A 26765-nucleotide genomic window follows, 5' to 3' on the forward strand; every position below is an offset into this window, starting at 1 on the left:
GGGGTTTTCAGGTAAACAACATCTTTTATATATAAACACATTCTTTTTAGTGTGTGCCATGCAATGTGAAAAACCTTTTGAGTCAAGATGTCCTTTGTTTTCTAGCCATCCTGTATTTTGTGGGCAACCCTACTTTGGAATAATATCTCCTTGTGCCAGTTCTCTTCCTTCCCTACCCCAGAGATGAGGGGACTGAACACGGGGGTCAGGGACCGGGGCCATAGCTTTACTTGGGTCAGTTTCCCAATGTTTTATTTTGTTTGGGGGCCACACCTGCTGGTGCTCAAGGGTTACTTGCAGCTCTGAACTCAGGAAGCACTACTGGCAGGCTGCGGGGTGAGGGTCGGGAGTGGGGATACCAGGGTGGAAACTGGGCCACGTGCCAAGCAAGCACCCCATCCCCTGTACTCTCCAGCTGGCCCCAGAAGTAAGCCGCCTCCACCCTTCTTGTCCACAGTCATGTCACCCCTGGAACCCGGAGCTCTCAGACCTATCTCTGCGGAGACCCAGCCAGCAGTGACTGGGCCTGGCCCCTGCCTTCCGAGTATCCCAATGAGCAGCGGAGGGGGGTGATATCCAGATCACAAAATAAGCAGGAGCCGCCAGCTGGGAGCTGCCAGGTGGGGCGGGGCGAGGGCGGGGTGGCGGGGGGGGGGGTCTTGTTGAGCACAGATCATGGCCCAGGGGAACAGGAGCTCAGAAGCTGCCCTCCTCGCTGACCAGCCCCCGGCCTCCCAGCCTCCCTTCAGCCCAGCGTGGACCACACCTGGGGAAGCAGCTTCCGACCACCAGCACTAGACAGGAGCAGAGCCCAGAGTTTTTCCAAGCGCCTCATCATCTCCCCTAGAATCCATCTCTATCCCTCTGGGGTTTCTCCGCAGTGACTGGCGCTTCCTCAAAACTCACAGACCGTCACCTAGGCCATGACCCCAGGCCTAGTCACCTAGGCCATGACCCCAGGCCTAGTCACCTAGGCCATGACCCCAGACCCGTCACCTAGGCCACGACCCCAGGCCATACCCGCTGTTCAGGTCTGCAGGTGGCCAGGCAGAATTCACCAGAAGCATGGAGAGCTCACCTCCACTTCCCTTCCCACTGAACCCGCCACCCCCAGAGTGGGGACCCTCGCCCTGGCCCCGCCAGCACCCCCCCCCTCAGGAAAGAGGAGCAAACCCTGCCTGAGCAACCGACCTGCGACTTCTTAATGTCCGAGGCCGCGTAGTTCCCTTGGGAGATCCACCGGGCAGAATCCGTTAGCGACAGGCCGGTCCCATAGAGGTTGATGCTGAAGCGACCCTGGAAGAAACGGCCAAGGAAAGGCTCATGTCACCCCTGGTCAGGGAGACCCTTACAGCGAGGCCTGAGCGAGGTCTGGGTCTGATTCCTTGCTCATGGCCTCCATCCATCCTGGCTGGAGTGCTTGGAAGCGGGGTTTTGTCTTAACCGATGGGGAAACTGAGGCACAGTGTGGAGAGTCATTTCTGTCTGATACAGTGCTTTTTATTCGCCTCTTTTTCTGACTTCAAAGACCTCATCCAACCCTCCCTCTCCCCCCCCCCGCCCCGCCGCTTATCTAACACAGACACCCCCCCCCCATGCAGTTGACAGCGATCAGACTGCTTCGGGGGCAAAATGTCACCGTAATGTTCCTAAGGACCATCTCCAGGCCCCGTCAGGCAGAGATGCAGCTCCCTGCAAGGCCCGCCCCCCTACTCGCACCGCAGGGCGCCTAGGAGCGCGCGCTTCCCCGCGACGCCAGCAGAGGGCGCGCGCGGCCCACGCGAGGCCTCGGGGACCCCAGTCTCCAGGCGCCGCAGGGTTCCGCGGAAAAACCCGCTCAGAGCGTTTATTTCCTAGGAGGCCGCCGCAGGGGGCCCAGCTTGCTTTTCTAGGCTTCTCTTTCAAAGATGAGCCCCGGAAGGCGCCGAAATCTTGAAGCTTCCCTCTCCCACCGTGAGCAATTTTGAGGCTGGAAGATTGTTCGGCGCCAATCAAACTCAGGGATCGTGCAATCTGGTCCTGGGTCCAGAACCAGGATGCAAAAGGCGGAGAGCGGCGGGGGTGGGGGTGGGGTGGGTAAGAGTCAGGCGGCCCAATCGGACGTGTGAATTCAGCCACTTCACTTGCGATTAGATCCTGAGTGGATCTTTTTTTTAAACATTTATTTTTTAATTTTTTAATTTTGGGGCTTTTAGAATCACACCTGGCGATGCTCAGGAGTTGCTTCTGGCTCCGCACTCAGGAATCACTCCTGGCATTCCTTGGGGGACCAGATGGGATGCCGGGGATTGAACCCGAGTCAGCTGCATGCAAGGAGGATCCCCGCTGTGCTATCGCTCCACTCCCCCACCCCTCCTCTCTCTTTTAAATTAAACTTTTCAGATTATGTCTTCCATCAGTTCTGGGAGAGGCGGTAAGGGTTCCTGCCTTTAGAAGGCTTTAGTGAGGGCGAAATGAAATAAGCGGGGACCTAGGCTGGTGTTCCATGGGCTATTCTAGGGGCCTAAGAGACGGTAAGGTACAATAGGTAGGACTTTGCCTTGCAAGAAGCTGACTCTGGTTCGACCGCCAGCATCCCATAGGGTCCCTTGAGCCCCTCCAGGAGTGATCCCTGAGCTCAAACCAGGAGTAAATCCTGAGCATGGCCAGGTGTGGCCCTCAAAAAGAAAACAAATAGAAACCCAGTAATGTCTTCTGTGAGGGATATGGCTCAGCGTCTCAGATGCTGGGATGGCTTTGCTTATGGGTAGCGTCAATCACGACGGGAGCGGGGGGAGTCTATGACTAGGCACTTGGTTTGCTTATTTTTGTAATAAACATTACATCCTGGCTCTTGCTATCAAGATTTTCAGCACGAGGGACCAGAGAGATAGTAGGTAGGGAAGGTGCTTGACATGATCACTGTGAACTTGCTCTCCAGCAAAACGCGCGCGCACACACACGCGCACACACACACACACACACACACACACACACAGAGGAAAGAAAAGAAAGGAAAAAAAGATTGCTAGGACGAGGTGTAACTTTTGGGTCTCTTCTCCATGTCAGTTCCATAAATCTTTTCTAATCAGAGTGTATAGGCCGGATTTGAAGTCTCCAGTATCACATTTGGAAGGGGAAGCAAGCCGCGTTCCTATTGCAGAAGTGATGGGAATCTCTGGTCTAGGTGGTCCAACAGGGGCACAGGGCAATCTCAGGAGCTTTTATCTGGGTGCTCCTAGCCTCTGGAATATAGATGCCAGAGATGTGATCCATAGCCTGCCGGTATAGCATTGCCCCCCGCAATAGAGAATCAGCCCACAGCGTCTGCAGTGAAAATGTTATTGCTGCTTCGCACGCAGTACACAGGGACCAGAAGCAGTAAAGATGCCTTTCTCCAAGGCCAGGAGGGGAATTTCTGCAGACCAGTCCCTTTCTAAGGATTGCTGGCTGAAAGCCACAGAGTGCACAGCTTTATCTTAGAATCTCGATTGCTGCGGTTCATAAAACTTCAGGTAAGCCGCTTTCCCCCTGAGCTGCGTGGAACACGATGGATATCTGTCCTCATTAAGTCCACCAGGAGCCATCTACTCAGAGGTGGCTTTCACAATAAGGCAAGAAAATACGGCCCCTTGCCTGGAAAATGCATGGGAAAACTCACGTCTTCCCCTGGTAGAGTCAGTGATCACTAACACGGAAGGAATAGAATTCTGAAAGTGTTTGGGATAATCTGAAGGATGGGTTGGGGTGGGGGGGGGTGGGCGGAGGGTGGGGGAAGGAACGTATTTTAGTTTCTCGTTGGCTTGAGCATTAGAGTTGACAAAGCAGTTCCTTTTCCTTTGGCTGTGAATTAATGAAACAAATGAATGCAAATGACCTCTCATTGAGTGAAGCTTCCCCAAACAAGGCGGCCTAGCAACTGGCCTGAGTAAGGCAGGATGGGGCTAATCTACCAGCTCTTAAACACAACCCCTCCCAGTGGGGTATTTGAAGTCCCCCGTGAGGCACTAAAGACACTGCACTTCAAAAGTTTTCAATTCCTGGGTAATGGAGGAAAACCCCCTTTCACCATTTTGCCCTTTGTTTATTTTCCTTCTCCCCAGAGAACTTCCTTTTCCCCTCTCTAAAATGTTTAGCAGTGCTCTCTAAAGCTCAGGGCTGAGAAAACACTTGGTTCAAAGAAAATTCACATGTGTTTGTGTTTGTATGATCTCTGGCTGGGGCATAAATCCATCTAGAGGGACAATACCTGGGACTCTTGTGCATCACCCAGTCCCCGGGTGGGTTTCTGAAGTGTCAGAGGCAAAGTGGGAAGCGCCTGGCAGTTCTGTGAAGACTCACACACACCAAGGGGAAAAAAAAAAAAAAATTGGGGCCCACTTCTGATCCACGAGCACCAACTCATTCTGTTGGCCTTGTCTTCTAATTGCCCGCGTTTCTTGCACAAACTGATGCTTGCTTTATCAAATGAGCTGGTGATTACAGCCTGCTTTAAAAGGCAAGTGGGAACCTGCCATGGCCCTGATGAGGCAATAAAGTGTGAAATTTGCAGAAGTGGGCAGTGAGGTTCAGAGCTAATCAAGTCGATGATGTATCTGTATGCTTCCTTTTCTGAACACTGACACGTTCTAGTCCAGAAGAAGGGTAAAGTTCTCCTATATTCTGCAATATGTTAGCGGTGGCAGCATGCAGAATGGCTTTGAAGAAGCAACGTTGTACATCTCTCCCCAGTTTTCCACTTACAATGTTGACGGCTGGAGCTCAGTGAGAGGAGGAATATTTACACCACAGAAATTGACAACAGCTACAAAAGCTGGGCTTTTCCTTCACATTATAGAGAGGGAGTGATTAAGCATTTATCAGCGCTCCACGGATGGTATAAATATTTATTTCATTAACCATGATCATTTGACTAAGCGCTCAATGTCTATTTTGTGCCTACATTTTGATTATTAGAACAGATGCATTTTTGGCTAAATGTCGAAAGATCCATTCACCACTGGGAAACACTCCTGAGCTTACAATTACTCGCTGAGAAGCTGTGAGCCTTTGGGAGGCTCCTGATGCAGGTGGTCAAATTGCCTTTCCGAGCAGCTGTTCTAATTACATTCCCAGGAACAGATGCAGCGGAGGCCCCCTGGGGCAGGACCGCTGTGGCCCCTCGGTCGGTTGGGGACGCTTGGGTACATACCTGTGGACACTTGGCAGCACTGTAGCAGTCCCCAGCTGTGGCAAAGGGCACAGGATGCCCCTCGCTGGTCCTGGCGAACTGTAAGTCCGTAGCTGTGGGGGTGGGGAGAGAAAGAGGAAAGGAAAGAGTGGGATGAAGACAGGGAGGGTGCAGGGTAGATGCAAGGAGCCGGCAGGGAAGAAGAGAGAAATAATAAGAGAGGATGGGAGAGAGAGAGAGAAAAAAAAACCACCAAAATATGATTAGTAAGCAAATGGATCCAGATGTTTGCTTGCTTCCTCCCACTGTATTTGTGGTTCTGTGGGCCCCTTCTCTGGGTTTTATCAGCACTGACTGTCTTCTCCCAGTCCTGAAGGCCACAGAGGAATGTAAGATGACTTTGGAATCAATTCCTCTATAAATAAACCCGTGAATCACGTCTCTTACATGGAGGGTAACGGGGCGGCGGAGATTCCTCTCTGGCCGCGGCCTCTGAGGCTTCAGGACAGGGGGACGGCGGCCAGAGAAGCGTTTCCAGCTACTCGGGAGTTATTCCCCGAGGCTCCCACTGTCCTCCCGTGGCCCAGCACTATTACTGCCAAATGTGGAGTCATTAGAACCCACATCTTGAAAGCATTAATGGGGCTCACTTGTAGTTAAGGAAAAAAAAAAAAGAAAGAGAAAGAAACCAATAAAAACAATGCTGGCGTTTTTTAACCCTCTGAGACCAGTTCTGCGAATGTGCCAGGAGGAATCAGACTCCTGCCAAAGCTGGTCCACAGAGGGGAAGGCATGGAGGCCGCTTCGTCCTTTTCTGCCTCATCTTTGGGAATAGCAGAAGAGGTGCTCAGTTTTGTTCACCTTCCTCTGTTGATGCAAAAAATAAATAAATAAAAAATAAAAAAAAGACCTTGCTGGTATCCACAGGCACAAACCCTGCCGCTTAGCTGGGCTGTGCTCAATGAAGAAAAGGCAGCCTCTCTGCATTTTGACTTAATCAGCCTAGCTGCAGGCAATTAAAAATATCTTGGTACAAATCAGGTTTAATTTACCTCCAGAGGAAAGCAATGCAATATTATGGGTACAGTGTTAATGAGGAAAAATTAATTATTCATTATTGCTGCTCTTCCTCTGTTCAAGGGAACGTATTTGGATATTTTAGCTGTCTTTAACCACTTCCATGATTAATGGCCCTAAGAAAAATGCAGTGTTGGCCAGAGTACTAGAACAGCCCACGCTTAGGCTAGTTGAGCAAAGGTAATTTTGTGCTTCATTTTTCTTCCGTAAATTGACCTGCAGAAAAATGAGCTCGGTGCCCTTGTAGAAGGGAGCACTGTGCTTGGGGGGAGGGTAGTTAAGCTGGGAAAGGGGGCTGGGGGGAACATGTGACCTCATGAACATCTCTGCTTTGGGGTTCCTTTCCGGCTCTCTCTTATATCTTAAGATCTTCTGCTCTTACCCTGACATTCCTCACAAGGAGAGTCCCGGCCCATGGCTACATGACCTCTAGTCACCATGTGTTGGGTTGGGGGGACACCACCTGGAAGTGCCCCCTTTCTTCACTGCTTCATTCACCGCCCCCCTCCTGCCCCCACCTGCTGGGTACCCTCTGGGCCCTGGGGGTCCAGGCCAGAATCAGGCCCCAAAGAATTCTTCCATCCTAGTGCCCTGCTTTCCTCGGCCTTGACCCTGGCCAGTGACAGGATCCGTTGGCTGCTTTATCCCTTGCTGGGGACGAATGAGCACCCCCGCTCAGGCCCGCTTACTGAACTCACTTATGATCTGCATGGTGGTCAGGTCGATTCGGATTTTCTGGAAGCTGGAAAGCCCCGCGGCTGTGTAGTCTTTCCGACACTGGCAGTCGTCACGCCGGCTCCCGTTGTAGGGACATTCTGTCGGGTTGTGTAACCTAAATCCCAGAGGATGACGTGAGAAGGAGGGGGAGGCAGGGTCAGGGGTCCCCAGGGATCGGGTGCTTTGGAGCCTGTAGTCTCTCACCTGTGTCCGTACACTTCTGAGAAATTTTCCGAGTCGCCACTCACCAAGGATATATACTCCCTGGGGTGCTCAGATTTCATGTCGGCACAGAATATCTGCAAGCACACAGGACAGGGCCGTGAAAAGGACTCAGCCAGGGCCCCACACTCTGAACAGGGCTGGGGCATGTCCCGGAAATCCTACAGCCTGGCCCTGGATGTGATGGGACACACATCAGCTTCTCACCCGCCCCCAGGCCAATCAGCCTGTACTATCTGTAAATGATGTTTTAAATATCCAATGGTCCTTTGATGAAAAAAGGAGCCTCCACCCCGTTCTAGAACATTCTAGAAATAATTACTGAGGCCCCAGCACTCACCTTCAGAGGCTTTCCATTCACGGTCAGAAAATACTCGCCATCTTCCCTGGTTCCTAACAGGCTTTTTACCTCCTTACAGTTCTGGGGTAGTTCACCTAGAGAATGTGAAATACAAACATAGGATGTCAGACTCCAAGAGGAGAAAACTCCGTCTAGCAAATGGATGATACTATTCACATGGAAACAATTTTTTATTTTTTAGCAAAAAGGACCAATTAAGAAAATTAAGTGTCAGATCTATACAGGATTTCCAAGACAGGATAAAAAACAGGATGGGAAGGACCTTATATCATTTCAGTGTATGCATGGTAATTAGGTCTATTGTTAAGATTAATTTCACATGAAAATAAATACTATCCATTCAAAGGGGACAGGAAAAGAATGGAGCAAGGACACCACGCGGAAGGCTCCAGAGAAGGCTGCAGGACAGCCACTCACAGTTATACAGATTGTGGCAGGTTTTCCTTTCTTCTGGCTTCAGGTCCGGCGGGCACAAGTGGCTGGGCTGGTCCTCACTGCTTAAACACTGCACAGATCTGTGCATCACTCCCACACCACAGGACACTGAGCACTGGAAGTGGAGCAGGGAGAGGGAAGCAATTACGGAAGTTGTGGGTGCAGCTAGTAGCGGGCACAGCTTGGCGCCCAGGTGGAATGACGTGGGCAGCTCTGCCCTCCTCCCGAACACCTGACGGCTGCCGTCAGCTGCGCGCTCCCACTCGGCAGTGTCTGCCCACTTCTCTACACAGACACACATCAGTGCCTGGAGGTGTGTCTTAGAGAGACTCAGAGACTGTTCCATGAAACCCCCAGCCCTTCAGCCTCTCACTATTGTTCTGCCAGGTGTGGCATCAAATCAGAAAGAAACAAAAAGACTATCATCATCATTCTATTCATTATCATCATCATTCTATTCATTTTTTTTTAAAGGAGGGAAGTGCTGGAATTACCCGAGCCAGGTCAGGCCAGGATGGAGAAACAGCCTGGAAGATGCCAGGTGTGTGGACCCCGGCCCCTCATCATCTGGTTTTCCATTGAGATCAGGGCTCAGGTGTTTGAGAATTTCCCCAAGGCGATGGTGGAAGCAGGATTCGAACTCTCACCATGCCCACGGGACCCTGCCTGTTCTTCGGTCTGATCACTTTGCTATAACCCCAGCTTTCAAGGGGGCTGTGGCCATTTTCCAGGGCAGTCCCAGTGGAAAACAGTCCCCCCTCTCTCGAGTCTTCCCCCCAAGAATTCTCCATAGGCAAGGAGTAGCACATGGACTTTTTTTTTTTTTTTTTTTTTTTTGCTTTTTGGGTCACACCTGGCGATGCACAGGGGTTACTCCTGGCTCTGCACTCAGGAATTACTCCTGGTGGTGCTCAGGGGACCATATGGGATGCTACAAATCAAACTTAGGTTGGCCGTGTGCAAGGCAAATGCCCTAACCGCTGTGCTATCGCTCCAGCCCCACACATGGACTTCTGAACCACAGAAGCAACAACGCCCTCTTCTGTGGCCCTGGAGCACCGGAGGTCTGAGTGTTCCTTGAAATGACTGTGAGATTCCTACAGGTGTATGTGATATGTCCAGTATCTCACAAAGCCATTAGAACCCACGTATTTAAGTGGGTGGGCTCATTATACCGTCACAACCATCCAGTTCAAATGAGGAAACGGAAACACACAGTTTTGAACTTTGCCCAAGGTCTTGTGACAAAAAAGGTCATTCAACAGCCCAAAGTCATGGGCTGGGAAACAGCAGCCTCTGCATTCAGGGTCAAACTCTAACCATTGGGCAATGCTGCTGATGAGGAGACAGCCTCTCCCAGCAGGCTAACTCCTGCTGCTCACTGCGTTCGGGCCTGGCAGGAGTGTTACTCAGGAGAGGTGAGTCAGGGCCGGGTTAGGAAAGGGGGAGACCCCAGCACCCTCCCCGGGGTGACTGTATTTTCCACTTACGCTGCCCCAGTTGCCAACTCTCCAGGCGGCCGAGACGGGGCACTCGCTCAGGTAGCAGGGCTGGACGCTGGGGGGCTGTGTGCCCGGGCAGTTGATGGTGCTTTGGAAGCTGTACTCGTAATTCTCCTTCCCGGTGTAAATCTCGCTACAGGAGACCAGCCTTTGTTTGTAGCCCTTTCCACAGGTCACTGAGCACTGAGAAGGGAGGGGTGAGAGCAGAGATTGGAGCGGTGCCTGGGGGCAGCCCACAATAGGCCCCTGACCTCCAGCGCAAACGCTGACCCCGGGGAGAGGCTGCAGAGAGCCGCTCTTTATTAGCTTATTTATGCAGTTCGAGCAGCAGCCCCCGGCGTACGGGAGCCTGCACTCTGGGGCGACCACCGAGCATTCTCAGGCCCGCCGTGGGCGAGGGCGCTGCAGGCCCTTCCTGGCACTGCCAGGGGAGAGGAAGGTCCAGACGCTGGCGACAAATCATGCCTTTGCCTAACTACTATGAGCACATCAGAGAGGGGACCAAGTAGGGTGGGAAGAGGTGAGCGTGCAGTCTGAGCACTTGGACAAAGGGGCGCCGGGGACTGCCGGCTTCCCCGCACCATCCACAACTTCCTCCTCTAGGCTCCCTACCAGTTCCCATGATCTAGGTTCTCTCTCTCCCTCCCTCTCCCTCTTCCTCTCTGTCTCCCTCTCACTCACTCTCCCCCACTCTCTCTCACTCTCTCCCTCTTTCTTTCTCTATCTCTCTTCCTCTCTTCACACACTTTTTTCATCATTATGTAGCACTGGGCTGGAGCGATGGCACAGCAGGTATGGAGTTTGCCTTGCATGCAGCCGACCTGGGTTTGATTCCTCCATTTCTCTCAGAGAGCCCGGCAAGCTACCAAGAGTATCCCACCTGCACAGCAGAGCCAGGCAAGCTACCCGTGGCATATTTGATATGCCAAAAACAGGAACAACTAGTCTCACAATGAAGACGTTACTGGTGCCTGCTCAAGCAACTTGATGAATAACAGAACTACAGTGCTATAGTGAAGTGCTATATAGCATTAAAAAGTGCCCAAATAGGGACAGATAGGATAGCAGGTAGGGCACTTGCCTTGTGTGTTGCCGGCCCAATTTCTAGCATCCCATATGGACCCCAAGCACTGCTGGGAGTGATTCCTGAGCTTACATTCAGGAATAAGCCCTGAGCACCTCTGGGTGTCATCCACAAATTAAAAAAAAAAAAGTACCCAGACTTCCCGTGCACGTAGACCACCTAGGTTCAATCCTGGCACTGCCTCTGGTCCCCTGAGCCCTGTCAGGAGTGACCCAGGGTCACAGCTGGGATCAGCCCCCAAATCAAATAAATAATACCGAAAAGGAGCAACATCAAGGATTTTGCTCACAGAGCAGTTTGCTCCTCAACAAGCCATCCAACTGGCTTACTGATAACATTTGATAACACGTTCAAACTTCTGAACTAAGTGTTTTGTACATTGTTTTAGAAGTCCAAATGAACAACGGTAAATTTTATTTTGATCATATTTTTAGGGACTGCCATGCAGTTGCTGCCTTTCCCCAAAGCTACATAAATGAGGTATCAGGAGTCTCCAGACTTTGAGGAGGACTAGAAGCCCCCTCCCCCACCCCGCCCTACAACAGTATGTTACATGGGAAGGTTTATTTTTCTGGGGTGAAGAGCCATTCCTCCCTTCAGCTCTAAATAGCCCACAAAGCAGTGTCTCTCTTTCCTAAGTCCCCCCAAGTGGGTGCTGTAAGCCCCCAGCTTCCTCCCTCCCGTAACTCTGCCAGGGAAAAGCTCTCCTGGAAGAGATCTGGAGGCGGATCTCCAGCAGCAGGCCCAGCTGGAGGCACGCACAGCACTCGGCCCCCCCTTCCAGCTGGCTCTGGGTCTGGAAATGTTCTCAGTCTGTTTCTTCCTTCTTTGGCCGCGCTGCTCAAATGCCAGAAGACGCAGTGATGCCAGGTTAGTGGAGTGCCAGCCTTGCCCCGGGCGTTTCAGGCACGGACAAATGGCTAAAGAAGGCTGTCTGTGCGAGCTGCGGGTGACTGAAAGGGCTGAACCCAGTGCCCGCCTGAACTGATCTCAGGCTGAACTAATTTAAACAAGACTCTGGCTGAGAACCGGGGAGCCTTTCTCCCACCAACAGAGAGCCAAAGCCGCCGAGGGGCTGCTCAGGTGGGCGAATGCAGCAGGAAATTGACTGGTAGGATGGAGCCCCAAATATGGTCAGGTTTTATCCCGAGGTTGCCTGCACTCCTCTGACAAAACACCGATGGGTAAGAGCAGCCCATCCGAGCTCACTACTGAGAGCATCGTGAACATGTGGGCTCCCTGGGGCCGGCTAAGTCTACATCAGAGGTCTCACAAGCAAGGCCGGTCTCTCTGCAGAGGGAAGAGCCGTGGAGTCTGGGAACTCCTCTTCCTTGGGCCCCAAGCCTGCACATCACCTGCTGTCCCCATCACAAGTGCTGCTCTAAGCTGCAAGAATCCGTGAAGCAAAAGGCACAGTAAGGACGGTGACTTCGGGGCCTGAGAGACACTAGCGGGTCAGGGGCTAGCCTTGCATGCAGCAGCCAACCTGGGTTGGTTTGATCTCAGGCACCCCGTAGGGTCCCCCACCAGGAGTGACCCTGAGTGCAGAGCCAGGAGTAAGCCCTGAGCACCCGTGGGTGTGGCCCCCAAGCAAACAACACACCACAATGATAAAAGAACGGTGGTGGGGTGGTGGCCCTTAGCTTTAGCAAGCCCAGGCAGGCCTCCTCTGGAGAGGGAATTAACCAATCTCTGCTCATCGGGGCTTGGGTCACCTCCGCTTCAGTGGGAGCCCAGAGAGCACCGCTGGGGACAGGTGGGTGAAGGCAGCCTTGCTCTGCACTAGCATCTTAGCATTTCTCTGCCGGGAATCTACTCAGGGTTCTAGCTGGGGGAGATACTGCTAGGGACTCTGCTCCAGCTATCAGAGAGACTTATCCCCCAGGCCTGGAATGTGCATTCAGTTCCTATCTCCAGCCCTCTAAACCTTGACTACAAATCGGTGGAATTTTTTTAAAAGGAGCCACACCCAGCAGCACTGGGGGCCCAGGCAGTGCCAGCGATGGAACTCAGGCCTTGCACATGTGGGGGTGGTCTCTACCACTAAGCTGTCTCTGGCCCCCCATTTTTTTCACCTTTCCGGCCAATCTGAGAGTCTGTAGAAGGGGTGGGGGAAGGTTTTTCTTTTTTTTTGTTTGGGTCACACCCCTCGATGCACAGGGGTTACCCCTGGCTCTTCACTCAAGAATTACCTCTGGAGGTGCTCGGAAGACCATATGGGATGCTGGGAATCGAACCCGGGTTGGCCTCGTGCAAGGCAAACACCCTACCCACGGTGCTATTGGTTCAGCCCCTTTTTTCTTCTTTTTACAAATCTCGCTGATGCCTCTTTTGAGGGTTAAGACCAAGGTTTTATGAAAGCTGGAGAAGTATGATGGCACATGGCACGTGTCTTTGATCAAAATTCTCTCATTGTGCTGGAGAGACTGGACAGTGGGCGAGGTGTTTGCCTTGCACACTGCCATCCTAGGTTTGAGCCCTAACACCACTTTTGGTCCTCTGAACCCTTCCAGGAGTGACCCCTGAGTGCAGAGCCAGGAGTAAGCACTGAGCACAGCCAGGTTTAGCCCCAAAGCAAAGTAAACAGAGCAAAACAAAACTCTTGGTGTCATGATAACAAAATGCAGGCGATTGGCAAAGACAAAGATCTAGCAGGGAAATTTTTCCTTAGCAGGGAAAACCTGGAAACTCCAGTACAAGCTCTGACCAAGAACCTTCACAGAGGTGGCCCCAGGAGCCAGGGAAGAACCTGAAGGACAAAGGTCTGGGTAGGGAAAAGCCAGGAGAGCAGAGGGCTTTTCCCCTCGGCAGAACCAGGGTGTGGCTGCTGTACACAGCCCTGAGAGCCAGGAGCCCGCTGAAGGGGGTGGGCTGGGGAACCAGGACATGTGAGCAGAAATGAACAGAAGAGCCACTTATGACCCCTTCTCACACTTGACATCTGGGTGGGTTGGAAGGTGCCCCTCAGAGCCAGAGGCCAGGCCTCTTCCCCCCAACCATCTAGAGTGCCACAAGTCCCCCACTCATCTAGACCCCCCATAACCTGCCTCGCCAACAGTTAGTCTTTTCCTTAAGGATGGGCCCACTTCTCCTCTCGAAGATAATACCAAGAATAGGAAGGGTTTGGAGAAAGTGGGATTGTTCAGCTTCAGTGTTCCTGGTATGTGGGCTGGGTACGTCCTCACTGCCAGGCCGACTGGGGTACAGTAGGCTGTTTAGAAGTGTCCCCAGCTGCTGGGTGCCAACAGCATCCTGCATAGCTCAGTTGGGATGCCCCAAAGTATCTTCAGACAACACCATAGATCCCTAGGTTGGAGGCAGTGAACAAAAATCACTGAAGTTGCAAGAAGGCTGGGGAGTCATCATTAGAAGAGATTTAGGAACCGCTTTAGTGCTCAAACAATTCAACTCTCAGTCATGCATCATCTAAATGCAAATATTCCTCCCATTAAAGTAGGAAGCTGCTGCCCTTGCAGACTCGGAAGAGACCCTAGTGGCAGCAGGCACCCTTGGCAATGAGCTGAGACACTTCTCTCCCACGTCTCTAAATTTCACAGGCGAATGATAACTAGTTTTGGTGACCTAGGTCTTTCAGTATCCAAAAATATGATGGGACTTCAAAAGAATATAACAATGGGATGTTGGTATGGATTTCCTTAGGATAAAGGACTGGCGTTATTTGCAAGCAGAAATAAAAAGATTAGATTTGGAGATTCACTGGATATTCTGTAAAACTGTTTTGCTCCTCTAACTATTAAACACACAATGCATGCCTGGTTCATAAAAAGAGTTTGATTTTCTCTCCTACATGTTTCAAACACATATTAGATTCCATGCTTTAAAATCAGTGGTGAAGTTTCTTATCCTCTTGACAATGCCACTCTAACACTGACCCCCACAGTTCTGTACATGCCAGTGGGCCTGCGCCCCCACCTTTACACAGCAGATGCTAGTTTGTCATAGTCTCCACCTTCCCCTATTGCCCCAGACATGAAGATTTTTCTTTTAATTGAATCACCATGATGTCCACAGTTACAAGTTGTTCATGATTGGTTTTCAATCACACGATGTCCCATTAATTTACCAGTGTACGTGAAGATATTTTCTTATACTAAACTTTCTTGGGACTGAATTTGCAGCCCCTGTTATCATTCTTTATCCCATCAGGATGTCAAGGTGACTCATGGAACAGAGTTAAGGGAAGCTCAGACACTTCAATCTCTTCTCCCAATGGCACAGGCAGGATCCTGGCCCAGGAAGGCTAGGGGCACTGGTCTGAGAACTCTCAGCGCTCAGTGATGGCCCTGGTAGGATGGTCTGGGCACCCACAGCTTTGTCCTAGCGCTCTGCTGCCCTCAGTCCTCCCACGACCCCCGGAGGCAGTTACTGAAACCCCACGCTGTACCTCTGACCACTCTCCTGTGATCCAGACATACTCGCAGGGCTGCAGGCTGCAGCTCTCCCGGTCTGCGGGCCTCTGGCTTATGTCACAGTGCATGCCATGAACCTCGCTGCCTTTGTCATCGTCCACACACAGCACCTTGCGATACCTGGAGCCTTCGCCACATGTCTTGGTGCACTGCAAAAGACAAAGCAAACAGGCGTGGGGAGGGAAGAAGGAGAGCCGATTAGGACATCCTCTCATTAGTTATTTGTCTTTCCCTCTAATAGCTCCTTAAAGACTTTGAAATCTGGGGCCAGAGTGATTGAACAGTGGGTAGGGTGCTTGCCTTGCACGTGGCCAAGCTGCATTTGATCCTTAGTATCCCATACGGTCCCCTGAGCTGGCCAGGAGTAATTCCTGAGCTCAGAGCTAGGAGTATGTCCTGAGCACTGCGGAAAAGCATTAAAAAACAACAAAAAAATGAAAATACAGACTCAAATCTCAATAGGCTGCAGAGACAGTAAGAGGTAAGTCACAAGCCAAGCACTGGCACTACATACAGTTCCCTGAGTACCAGCAGGAGTGACTCCTGAGCACTGCTGGTTATGGCTCAACTGCCCCTGCCCCAGCAAAAACAAAAGCAAAACCACGCAAGCACTGTGCGCTCTCTGTGGGTAGGGATTCTCAGAGATGCCACTGATGATCCCAGCAGCTACATGACACTGCTGTGGGCATAGTGACATGCATTTTCTACTCAGCGGCCTGGACATTAGGCTGGATAGTGCGAATGAAGAAATGTCAGGTTTGGAAAGAACTTTAAGGCCTATGTACTTCACTCGTTCAAACCCGAATTTCACTGGAATGGATAGCCAGATGACTATCAACTGGGACTCAGTACGTCTAGAGTCAGAGAAGTTGGCATCTGCCCAGAGTAGCCTGTGGCATCCTAGCACGGATCTCGGGCCACCCTGTGGGGCCCAGAAGCAGAAAGGACAGTTCGTCTCTCTGAGACATTGGCCGCCAGAGATGTGCAGAGCTAACCTGTGGCTACAGCTACTCTTTAAGAGGTGGACAGGATAGAGTATTGACTGGAAGGGGTCGGGGGTTACACCTGGTGGCATTCAGGTGCGACTCTTGCACTGTGCTTGAGGGATGGGGGTCACTTCTGCTAGTGCTCAAAGGACTGTACACTGCCAGGGATAGAACCCAGCCCTCCCACATGCAAAGCACGGTCTCAGCCCTTTACACCATCTCTCCAGCCCAGGAAACTTTTAATTTTAGTTATCATTATTTTGGTTTTGTGCCACTCCTGGCGATGCTCAGGGCTCACTCCTGGCTCTGTGCTCAGGGATTTCTGGCAGGGTTGAGGGTAGCATATGAATTGGATCTGGTTAGGCTATGTGCAAGGCAAGCACCCTACCCGCTGTACTATCACTATGCCCCCCCCCACACACACACCCTACCCACTGTACTATCACTCTCCCTGCCCTCCACACCCCCCCCCCACACATAAACACACACATTTGTTTGTCCTTTGTTTGTGCCACATCCAGCAAAGTTCAGGGGTTCTTACTCCTGGCTCTGCACTCAGGAATCACATCACTCCTCGTGACTTTCAGGGGACTGTGAGGAATAGCAGGGAGCAATCCCAGGTTGGCTACATGCAAGACAAGTGCCTTACCTACTGCACTATCTCTCTGGGCCCCAAATAGATATTTTTAATCACACAAACCAGCTGAGACAAACAGAGCAGTTGGTATGTCAAGCGACCAGTCAGTTGATTTCTATGTTATCTACAAATTTTTGATATTTTGGGCTTCAATCAACAGCAAACCTTCATCTTGGACCTTTTGTTTTAGTTACTCATACTGTCAAAGTCTGCTCTATCTAAAATATCTGTTATCCAGGATTCAAGACCTTAGGTCCTGTAGAAAACCACAGTGAACAAAATAAGACCTCTGACCCCTGCCTCCTACATTCCCCCACCCTGGCTCTTTTGGGTTGTAAAAGACATGCAGCATAAAGTTGATGATTTTAGACCATTAAAAAAGTACAATACAGTGGCATTAGTCATTTGCAATAATGTGCAACCATCACCACTCTTCAATTCCAGAATACTTTCATTACTCCATAAAAAATAACCTCTGAACCCATAAGATAGTCACTCCCTATTTCTCTTCCCCAAGCTGTAGCAACCGCCAATCAACAGGACATCTCCAAGAATATTCTGAGGATTTCATTTAGCTTGATATTTTCAAAAACCATCTGGTAGCCTGGATCAGTCATTCATCACTTCTCATGGCCAAATAATGGTCCATTGCATGGAAATATGATATTTCATTTATCTCAGTGTTGATGAGAATTAGGTTGTTCCCATATTTTGAACTGTGTCAATAGTGCTTCTAAGAACGTTTCTTTGTAAGTCAGAACACCTGATTCCAATTCTTTTAGGTTCATCCCCAGGTATGGAAATCTTATTTTATATAATGTGCCTCCTGTCTTTTGTGTGCTGCTTCATTCTTTTGGAGAGGGAAGATAATGACCCATCACTTGAAAATTTAATCCCACATTTCTACTGCATAGAAGCCAGTCTTGGTATTTAGATTGTGGAGTCACTGGCCAGTTTGTGGGCACACAAATACAAATGAGAAAGCACCATGAAATGAGTCTAGAGGATCAAAGCACTTTCAACTTTCAACTTTCAACAGCAGGCAAGCAAGCATGATTGCTCCATTCTAGCTCTGTGGTCTTCAGGGTTTTCTGTTCCCCAAGTATGCTAGGAAGGACGGTGAAGTGATAGCATTTCTGTTTTCTCCATTAAAAAAAATCTCAAAGTCAAGAAGGTCTCTGGATGTTAAAAGACACAACCAAACAAGGCCACACTGTGACATGTAGATTTATGCAAAAGAAATCCTTAACTTCCCATTGACAACTCCTTGGAAAATCAGGACATAGCTGACTCAGAAAAAAAGATGACAATTTTTGAGCAGCTAATCCCAGACAAATCCATCCACTGTCTACCCCCATCTTCCTTAATCCCTGGGGTTTATATATCTATGTCAATAAGTCACAGTTCAGAGTGGTAATGTAGGGATTCCAAGTACTTTTGGCTTTCTAAGTGTTTCTCTCTGATCTTAAACAATAGTTAACTACTCTAGGATCTCTTTTACCAATGGTGAAAAAAGGAGTTCAGAAACCCTATCTTTAAAATTTAGAAAAGCTCAATTAAGTAAACAAGTGACTCGTAAACAGTTCTGAAGCGTTTCTCCTTGAGCCACAAATTCTAACTAGAACACAGGGCTAGGATACCAGAAAATAAATCCAACTTGTACATAAAATATTCCAGTCCTATTGGTAATATCCCTTGATTGGTAACTCCTTTCTCTGAACCGGAATATAATCTAGAATGTTCAAAGGCAAACAACAAAGAAACAAAATACAGCCCCAAAGTTCAAATGGACTTACATTAATTCGTAAAAGTACTTTTTTAAAAAAAAAATCAAATTTTGGAGCTGGAACGATAGGTAGGGTGTTTGCCTTGCACATGGCCAACCCACGTTCATCATCCAGCATCCCATATGATCCCCTGAACACCGCCAAAAATAATTCTTGAGTGCAGAGCCAGGCGTAACCCCTGTGCATTGCCGGGTGTGACCCAAAAAGCAAAAAAAAAAAAAAAATCAAATTTTATTATGAATTCTAGAAACAATGGCATCACTTGTGTAAGCCATACCGCTAACTTTTGTGAATCTTAGCACATGCTAAAGCAAACAAAGTAAACTGAGTAGTTTACCCATTATTATCAGGCTCCTTGTATCTCAAAATGTGGGAAAAAGAAGTTCTGAAATCTGAGAAAGACCTAAAATAAATTCCTTGGCCACAGCTTTGGGTCATACCCAGTGGTGATTGGGGATCACTCCCGCTCAGGTGGCATTTGATGCTGGGGTTGGAATTTGGAGCACTTGTATGCAAAACATATACTCCAGTCCTGTGAACTATTTCCTACCCCATCTGTAAAATAAACTTTGTGTTATTTTACATAGGCAGGTGAATTGCCACATCTACTATAGCACTGTAGCACTGTCTTGCCTGGCAAGCTACCCTTGGCGTATTCGACATCCCCAAAACAGTAATGATAGGTTTCATTCCCCTGACCCTGAAAGAACCTCCAATCGTTGGTAAAGACGAGTAAGGAGAGGCTGCTAAAATCTCAGGGCTGGGAGTAATAGAGACATTACTGGTGCCCACTTGAGTAAAGCGACAAGCAATAGGATTACAGTGATACAGTGACAGTGTTTTCTTTTAAATACTGTAAAAAAAAAGTCCCCTTATACTTTCTGAATAAGATTCTCCAATCACAGGGCTGGAGCAATAGCACAGCGTGTAGGGCGTTTGCCTTGTGTATGGCTGACCCAGGTTCGATTCCCAGCATCCAATATGGTCTCCTGAGCACTGCCCGGAGTAATTTCTAAGTGCAAATCCAGGAGTAACCCCTGTGCATCACTGGGTGTGATCCAAAAAAGAAAAAAAAAAAAAAGATTCTCCAATCACAAGGAGAAAAAAATTACTTTGTGTTTACTGTTCAACCTTTGAGTATTTTCTTAAAAGAATTTTTATCCATGGATTAAAAACATTGTTCTTTGATTTCTAGGGCAAGGGTATCAGAGAACAGAGAAATGGACAAGTCCAAGAACTAGCGGGCATTTGACTTCACAGTGCTTAGTGGGCCACACAGAGGACTGTTTCAGATAAGGGACAGTCACGACATAGTGGCTTATCTCCTGTTTCTTTGAGTTATTTATTTCTCTTTAGGACAAAGTATTCTTTAAACAAGGCATTCTATTCCTAAAACTCATCTTTAAGTCAGGTATGTGAATCTGGACCTGTTCAACCCCAAAACAGTATGTGTGCAAGTGAAAAGAGGTAGAAACAATACAATGGATGTGCGTGATAACTTTAAAGTTATTTTCTCATTCAACTTGCAATGGGCTAGATTCTAGGATGGGATTTAGCCCTAAAATGTCCATCATTCACTCCCTCTGTTCTCCACTCTTTCCTCCATCACCCACTCCATCTGTTCCCCCCTCTCTTCTTCTCCCTTCCTCATTCCCTCCCTCTTCTTTCCCCTCTCCCTTCCTCTCTCCACCAGAGAGAAAGAGCTTCCACCATGTAGAATCCCATGCATCATCCATATTTCATGACAGTTAAACTGGCAACCTATGGCTATACTTAAACTGTCTTGTGTGACTGTCAACAGACGTTGTTTTCCTAGCAGAGTGTGATGGAGTAAGGAACCATTCTTTTCTCTTACTGCAGGGTCTTCTGCATATATAGGAAGAGAAGAGAAATTCAAGGCAGTCCAGGGAATGATGGCAGAAGTGAAGTAAGAAAGGACGAAAGAGGCTGTTTCTAGGAGCAGCTCCTCAGAAAGAGAGGCTGCAGAGGAATGCTTTGGGAATGGGGGAAGGGGGACACTACTGCAGATTCGAGCATTCAGTGTGAGCTGGGGATTCCAGAGTTGGTCAGGAGCCAGGTCATGGAGAAGCCTGGGAACCTCCCACATTTCTTGGGAGAAAATCCAAACACTTGCTTGGCCTCTAGGGCTTGTCATAACCCAGCTGCTCTAGTAACGCCAGCCTCATCAATTTTCTTTCAGCCTCCAGTCCCCTCACTCACTCTGTTCCCATCATGCCACATTCTTGTCAATACATATATGCCCTTTTTCTTACACCTTTCCTCGACCTTCACCCTCTTGCCCCCAAAAGGTTTGTCATTTTCTGTCTCCAGCACTTTTCATGAAGGGTGAGTCATAGAACATATGTGTCTGTTTACTTTCAGTCTGTCACTCCCACTAGACCATTGCTCCCGCCATAACAATCTCACATTCTCTATTGGACATTCTAGGCCCAGTGGCCAGCATGTCACAGAGACATTGTGTTCTTGACCAAATGATGGAAGAACAAGTCATAATGAGTTGCTATTTGGCTCTCTTGAACATAAATCAAATTTGGAGGAGTCCCTTTTTAAAATTTAATAAAACATTTGTAAACAATGGACCAAAGACCTGCTATTCATTTTTAACTTTTCTATACCTCGGAGAAGAATCTGGGACTCTTTTATAGCTGATCTCAATATAAGTCCTGAGAATCTAAAAATGTATGAGAGCATCCCAGGTCCCTGCACTGGGCCAAAGAGTTCTTGGTTGGGCAGTTTTGCAAAGGCCAGACATATTCTGAGCACAATTTGTCCATGGCAAAGAGACAAGAAAATGAAACAGCTGTTCTCACAGTGAAAACAGAATGTACTTGGAGATTCTAAAAGACATTTGAGAACCTCATGGTTCTAAAGAGTTAAAGAAGAAAGGGCATCCATTATCAGGCAATGTTTCCCTTCCCTTCCCTTCCCTTCCCTTCCCTTCCCTTCCCTTCCCTTCCCTTCCCTTCCCTTCCCTTCCCTTCCCTTCCCTTCCCTTCCCTTCCCTTCCCTTCCCTTCCCTTCCCTTCCCTTCCCTTCCCTTCCCTTCCCTTCCCTTCCCTTCCCTTCCCTTCCCTTCCCTTCCCTTCCCTTCCCTTCCCTTCCCTTCCCTTCCCTTCCCTTCCCTTCCCTTCCCTTCCCTTCCCTTCCCTTCCCTTCCCTTCCCTTCCCTTCCCTTCCCTTCCCTTCCCTTCCCTTCCCTTCCCTTCCCTTCCCTTCCCTTCCCTTCCCTTGACTTCCTGTCCCTTCTCTTGACATCCCATCCTTTACCCTTTCTCTTCTTCCCTCCTTCCTCCCTCCCTCTGTCTCTCCTTCCTCCCTTCCCCTGCCCTCCTTTATCCATCCCTCCCTCCCTCCCTCCCTCCCTCCCTCCCTCCCTCCCTTCCTTCCTTCCTTCCTTCCTTCCTTCCTTCCTTCCTTCCTTCCTTCCTTCCTTCCTTCCTTCCTTCCTTCCTTCCTTCCTTCCTTCCTTCCTTCCTTCCTCTGTTCCTCTCTTCCTTTCTCTGTTCCTCCCTTCCTTCCCTCCTTTCCCCCAGTGAAATGCCTTATCAAAATGTCAAATGCACTGTCAAAATATCAAACAATTGGATCAAAATTTTTCTTTTCTTTTTTTTTAGAATGGGATGGGGTGAGGCAGAATGGGGCATGGTAGCTCAGTAACTGGGATTCTCCTTTGAAACAACTTGGAAGAAAATGACATCATCAAGATGGAAGTAAAATAATTCACCTTATGTGCAAGTTGACAGAAGAGGCAGTAGGCTATCAAATGCAGAACATGTGTTCCAGAGGTCAGGCTGCTGTGCTTCAAATCCCAGCCTTATTACTTAGTAAATGCATGAACTTGGATGAATTAACCTATTTAAGCCTCAAGTTTCTCCTTTTTATGTGAGGATAAAAATTTAATTACTACATCAGAGAATTATGACAAAGGTTAAAGGAGGCCTTCCATATAAAAATATTCAGTACCATGCTTGGTCTGCAGGTTAATAAATAACAGTATTTATTTATTTAATTTCTGGTAATTTATATTAGTACCGTTGTGCTACACTACTCACATTGTATTCTATGGGAAAGATATCCCCAGGAATTACGTTTTGTGCAATCTTGTGACTATATGACACACTTCTGGTTTGCATGCTTCTGGGAGATGGATAACTTGTGTTTCTCTAGGCAGACACCTGGATTATTTATCAAAAAGATAAGGGGCGCCCATGCATTGGGTGTGACATGAAAAGGGTCTTTCCCTCCGAACAGGTTGCTTTTAATGGCCCACCAAGGGGAAGCAAAAGAGGAAAATGCATACCCAGGAAGCAAACAAGAGCTCTAAGGTGTGTGCCAAGAACTGCTGACAAGGAGGACACATTCTGTAATGCAGAAGAATGTTCCAGCACATTCCATGCAATGTGCTTGAAGGCTTCCCATCTGCACTGGTCAAGGTGACAACAGATAAGAGGAGGAAAGTCAAGATGCATAGGAGGCAAAAGGTAAGATGTAAGTAAGACTGATTTAAGAGGGTGTGGCTGCAAGAATGGTGGTGATGGCTTTAGGGTAGCAAGCTGTATTATGAAGTGGCACACCCTCTCCACCACGGTTCCAGTATAACAAGGACATTTTTGTTCATTCATTTTTTTTTTTGGCAATGCTCTGGGGTTACTCTTGGCTCTGTATTCAAGAATTACTCTGGGAGGTGCTTAGAGGACCATATGGGATGCCAGGGATAGACAGTAGGTTGGCTTCATGCAAGACAAGGACCCTACCCACTGTACTATCTCTCCAGCCCAACAAGTACATTTTAAAAAATGGTTAGAGGGAGATAAAGTATTTGCTGCCTACCCAACTGCCCCAGGCACCATCTAGACTCACTGCTGGTAGACAGGAGGAGAGGTTACCATTGGAGGCCTGCCCAACTGGTGCCCTACTGTTGTCAATCTTCTTGTGTGAGAAGGCTGTGGGAAACAGAGGCTTCTTTCTGATAGAGCTTCCCTTTCCTGAGTGCCCTGTGCCTTATTTTATCCATTTGCCCTCAGTGGGTTACCCACAGTGCTTCCTCCTTCCTCACATCCACAGCTATCTCCGTCTACTTTTTCATTTCAGGATCAAACAATGAGAAAGCAGGTTATCGGGAGGGTACCTCTCAGAGCCTGCCTTTCTTTCTGTGCTAAGAATCTCTTCTGTTTCTGAAAACAGTAAATCTCTAGTGAACTCTCAAATCTAGCCACAGGTTTGATAGATTTAGGTACCTCCTTAGATTTTCTTTCTTTTTGTTTGTTTGTTTCTGGGTCTCTCATCCAGGTTCTACTCTTGGTTCTGTGCCCTGCAGACATACCTGGCAGAGCTGGGGGTTGGTGTGGTTGGGGGCGGGGATACAAGAAATACTAGAGATTGAACCTGGGGCTCTTGCACATAAATCATGCACTCAGACCACTATGTTATCTTTATAGCTCAGATTTTCTGCCTTATAGAGATGTTAGTCACATTTATAAAAAAAAAAATTAAAGATCTATATGCACTGCACACAGAAATGTAAATTTTTGGTGGGGGGGTGCAGGGGGTCCACATCCTGCTATACTCCACACTTACTCCTGGCTTTGACCTCAGGGAACCCTCCTGGTGGGGCTTGAGGAACCATATGGGGCTCTGGGGATCAAACCTGGGTCAACTGTGTACCAGGCAACTGTCCTACCCATCATACTATTGATCTGGCCCCTAAATTTTTCTAGACACAATTTGTATGATAGAGGAGAGAATTTTCTCAGTGTATACATATAATCAATTTATGAAAACATAGCACTGTATAGCACTGTCATCCTGTTGTTCATTGATTTGCTCAAGTGGGCATCAGTAATGTCTCCATTGTGAGACTTGTTACTGTTTTTGGCATATTGAATACGCCACAGGGAGCTTGCCAGGCTCTGCTGTTCGGGCGGGATACTCTCGGTCGCTTACCAGGCTCTCCAAGAGGGACAGAGGAATCAAACCTGGGTTGGCCGCATGCAAGACAAACGCCCTACCACTGTGCTATTGCTCCAGTCCTTATGACAAAATAAACAAGAATATATACAATGAGAAAAGAATAGTTTCTTCAGTACCTGGTTTAGAAAAATTGGGCAACCACATGTAAATGAGTAAAACTGGATCACTATCTTAGACCATATACAAAAATCAACTAAAATTAAAAATATTAAACTTTAGGCCTGAAATCATAAAAACTCTGGAATAAAAAGGATCATTGAGGATCCTGACAATGATACATCTGAATTTCACTCATAGACACACAGACACATACACAGACACACACACACACAAACAAATACCTCTCCTCTCCCCAAAAGCCATGAGACTATATTAAACAGAAAAGCTTCTGTATAGCCACCAGTAAAATCATCATGAAAAAAACAATACCATCAAGCATGAAATAATCTAAAGTATTTTCAAGTTAGATAGTTGGATAAGGTGCTAAAATCCAAAGCATAAAAAGACTCCATGAAACTCAATAGTAAAAGATCAACAACCTGATTAAAAACCCTGCAGATGCCAGAGAAACTAAATAGATGTTTTTCTGAAGAAGGCATACAGATGGCCAACAGCTATAACAAAAGGTGTTGAACATCATTGTTTATTGGGAGAATGCAAATCAAAACCACTTTACACCTGTCAGAATGGCTGTCAGTAGGAAGGGAAGTGTTGAGAAACATGTGGAGAAAAGGGAACTCATTCATTGCTGGTAATAGTGCAAAAGATTCACCTTTACACTGTGAAAAATAGCCTGTATCTTCCTTTTTTAAAATTTGCAACAGAACTACCATATGATGGAGAAAGTCCCGTACTGGGTGTCTATCTAAAGAAAACCAAATCACTATATTGAAAACACATACTCCCATGTTCACTGTGACATTATCTATAATGGCCAAGATACAGAAAAATTGTGTCCATCAAAGAATGTAAAAAGAAAATGTGGTACATATATAACATGAGATATTCAGTCATAACAAGAAATTAAAATCCTGCAATTTACAAAAACAAGGATGCACCTTGGGCATTACAGTAAATAAAATAAGTCAGAGAAGGAGAAATCCCATATGATCTTATTTATATCTGAATATATAGAAAACAAACTCATAGAAACAGATAACCGGTGATTGGCAGTTGTGGTGGTGATGGTATTGAGTAGCACATAGGCAAAATGGGCGAAAGGTTGCAAATATAAAAACTTCTAGTTACAAGATAAATAAATCATAAGGATATAATACATAGCATAGTAACTATAGTTAATAAAACTCTTATATTACTGAAGTGACGGCATAGCAGTAGGGCATTTGCCTTGCATGAGGCCGACCCAGGTTTGATTCCTGCGTCCCTCTCTGAGCCCGGCAAGCTACCAAGAGTATCCCGCCCACATGGCAGAGCCTGGCAAGCTGCCCATGGCATATTCAATGTGCCAAAAACAGTAATAATAAGTCTCACAATGGAGACGTTACTGATACCCGCTCGAGCAAATCGATGAACAACAGGACGACAGTGCTACAGTGCTACTGTTTTATAGCATTTTCAACCAGGACCAGAGGGCCCCTCTCATATTCCAAGGGGGCCACAAATGAAAATGGCATGAGTGGGGGCCATATCATGAGACTGGTGGACTCCCTAATAGGAGGGTGGGGGTGAAGGAAACAAACAAGGTCAAAAGAGAACCTCCATCAGGAAAAGTGTTGAGACATATGCTTTGTTGTGATTTTGGAAGTTGCTAAGAGTAAATCTGAAAAGTTAACATCACAAGAAGAAAAATTATAATTTGGGAAGGTGAGAGATATTCACTAAATAAGGTGGTAAGTAGTTTCACAATATCAAGCAATCATGTTGTATACTTAAAGCAAATATATATAAATTATATCTCAGTAAAACTGGGGGCCCAGAAAAGTGGTTTTGCTATTAGCACTTGGAAAAGAAAGACCCACTTGTAGTATCTCACAGTGCTTTATTTTATTTATTTATTTAGGCTGTTTAGGGGTTACTCCTGGCTCTGCACTCAGGAATTACTCTTGGCCATGCTCAGGGAACCATATGGAATGCTGGAGATTGAACCCGGGTCAGCTATATGCAAGGCAAATGCCCTACCTGCTGTACTATCATTCCATCTCACTCTCACAGTAAAACAATAAACTTGGGATCAAATTTTGCCTCTTTGGCACAAAATACCACAGTTAGCACAGGGCATACACTCAACCCCCAGGTCCAATTTCTAGGAACACATGACCCCCTGAGCACCTCTGGGTGTGGTCCTAAAGACCCCCAGCACCAGTAGATCATTCTGGATGTTCGCTTGAATTGAACTGTGGGCCTCCTTGGCTGAAAATCAGTGGTGG

General features: G+C 47.9%; 1 protein-coding gene across 1 annotated transcript in view; it reads right to left on the bottom strand.

Moving 5' to 3' along the window:
* ADAMTS9 (ADAM metallopeptidase with thrombospondin type 1 motif 9) overlaps positions 1–26765 on the bottom strand; it is a 182776-nt gene that overhangs the window by 12898 nt on the left and 143113 nt on the right. The window contains exons 31-38 of the mRNA XM_004612779.2: positions 14953–15126; positions 9452–9646; positions 7944–8076; positions 7506–7600; positions 7148–7242; positions 6925–7058; positions 5171–5262; positions 1192–1296 (exon numbers count right to left, since the gene is read on the bottom strand). Of these exons, the coding sequence (XP_004612836.2) occupies positions 1192–1296; positions 5171–5262; positions 6925–7058; positions 7148–7242; positions 7506–7600; positions 7944–8076; positions 9452–9646; positions 14953–15126 (1023 nt within the window). The remainder of the gene's footprint in view (positions 1–1191; positions 1297–5170; positions 5263–6924; positions 7059–7147; positions 7243–7505; positions 7601–7943; positions 8077–9451; positions 9647–14952; positions 15127–26765) is intronic.

Source organism: Sorex araneus, chromosome 4, assembly GCF_027595985.1.
Source record: "Sorex araneus isolate mSorAra2 chromosome 4, mSorAra2.pri, whole genome shotgun sequence".
Classification (NCBI taxonomy): Eukaryota; Metazoa; Chordata; class Mammalia; order Eulipotyphla; family Soricidae; genus Sorex; species Sorex araneus.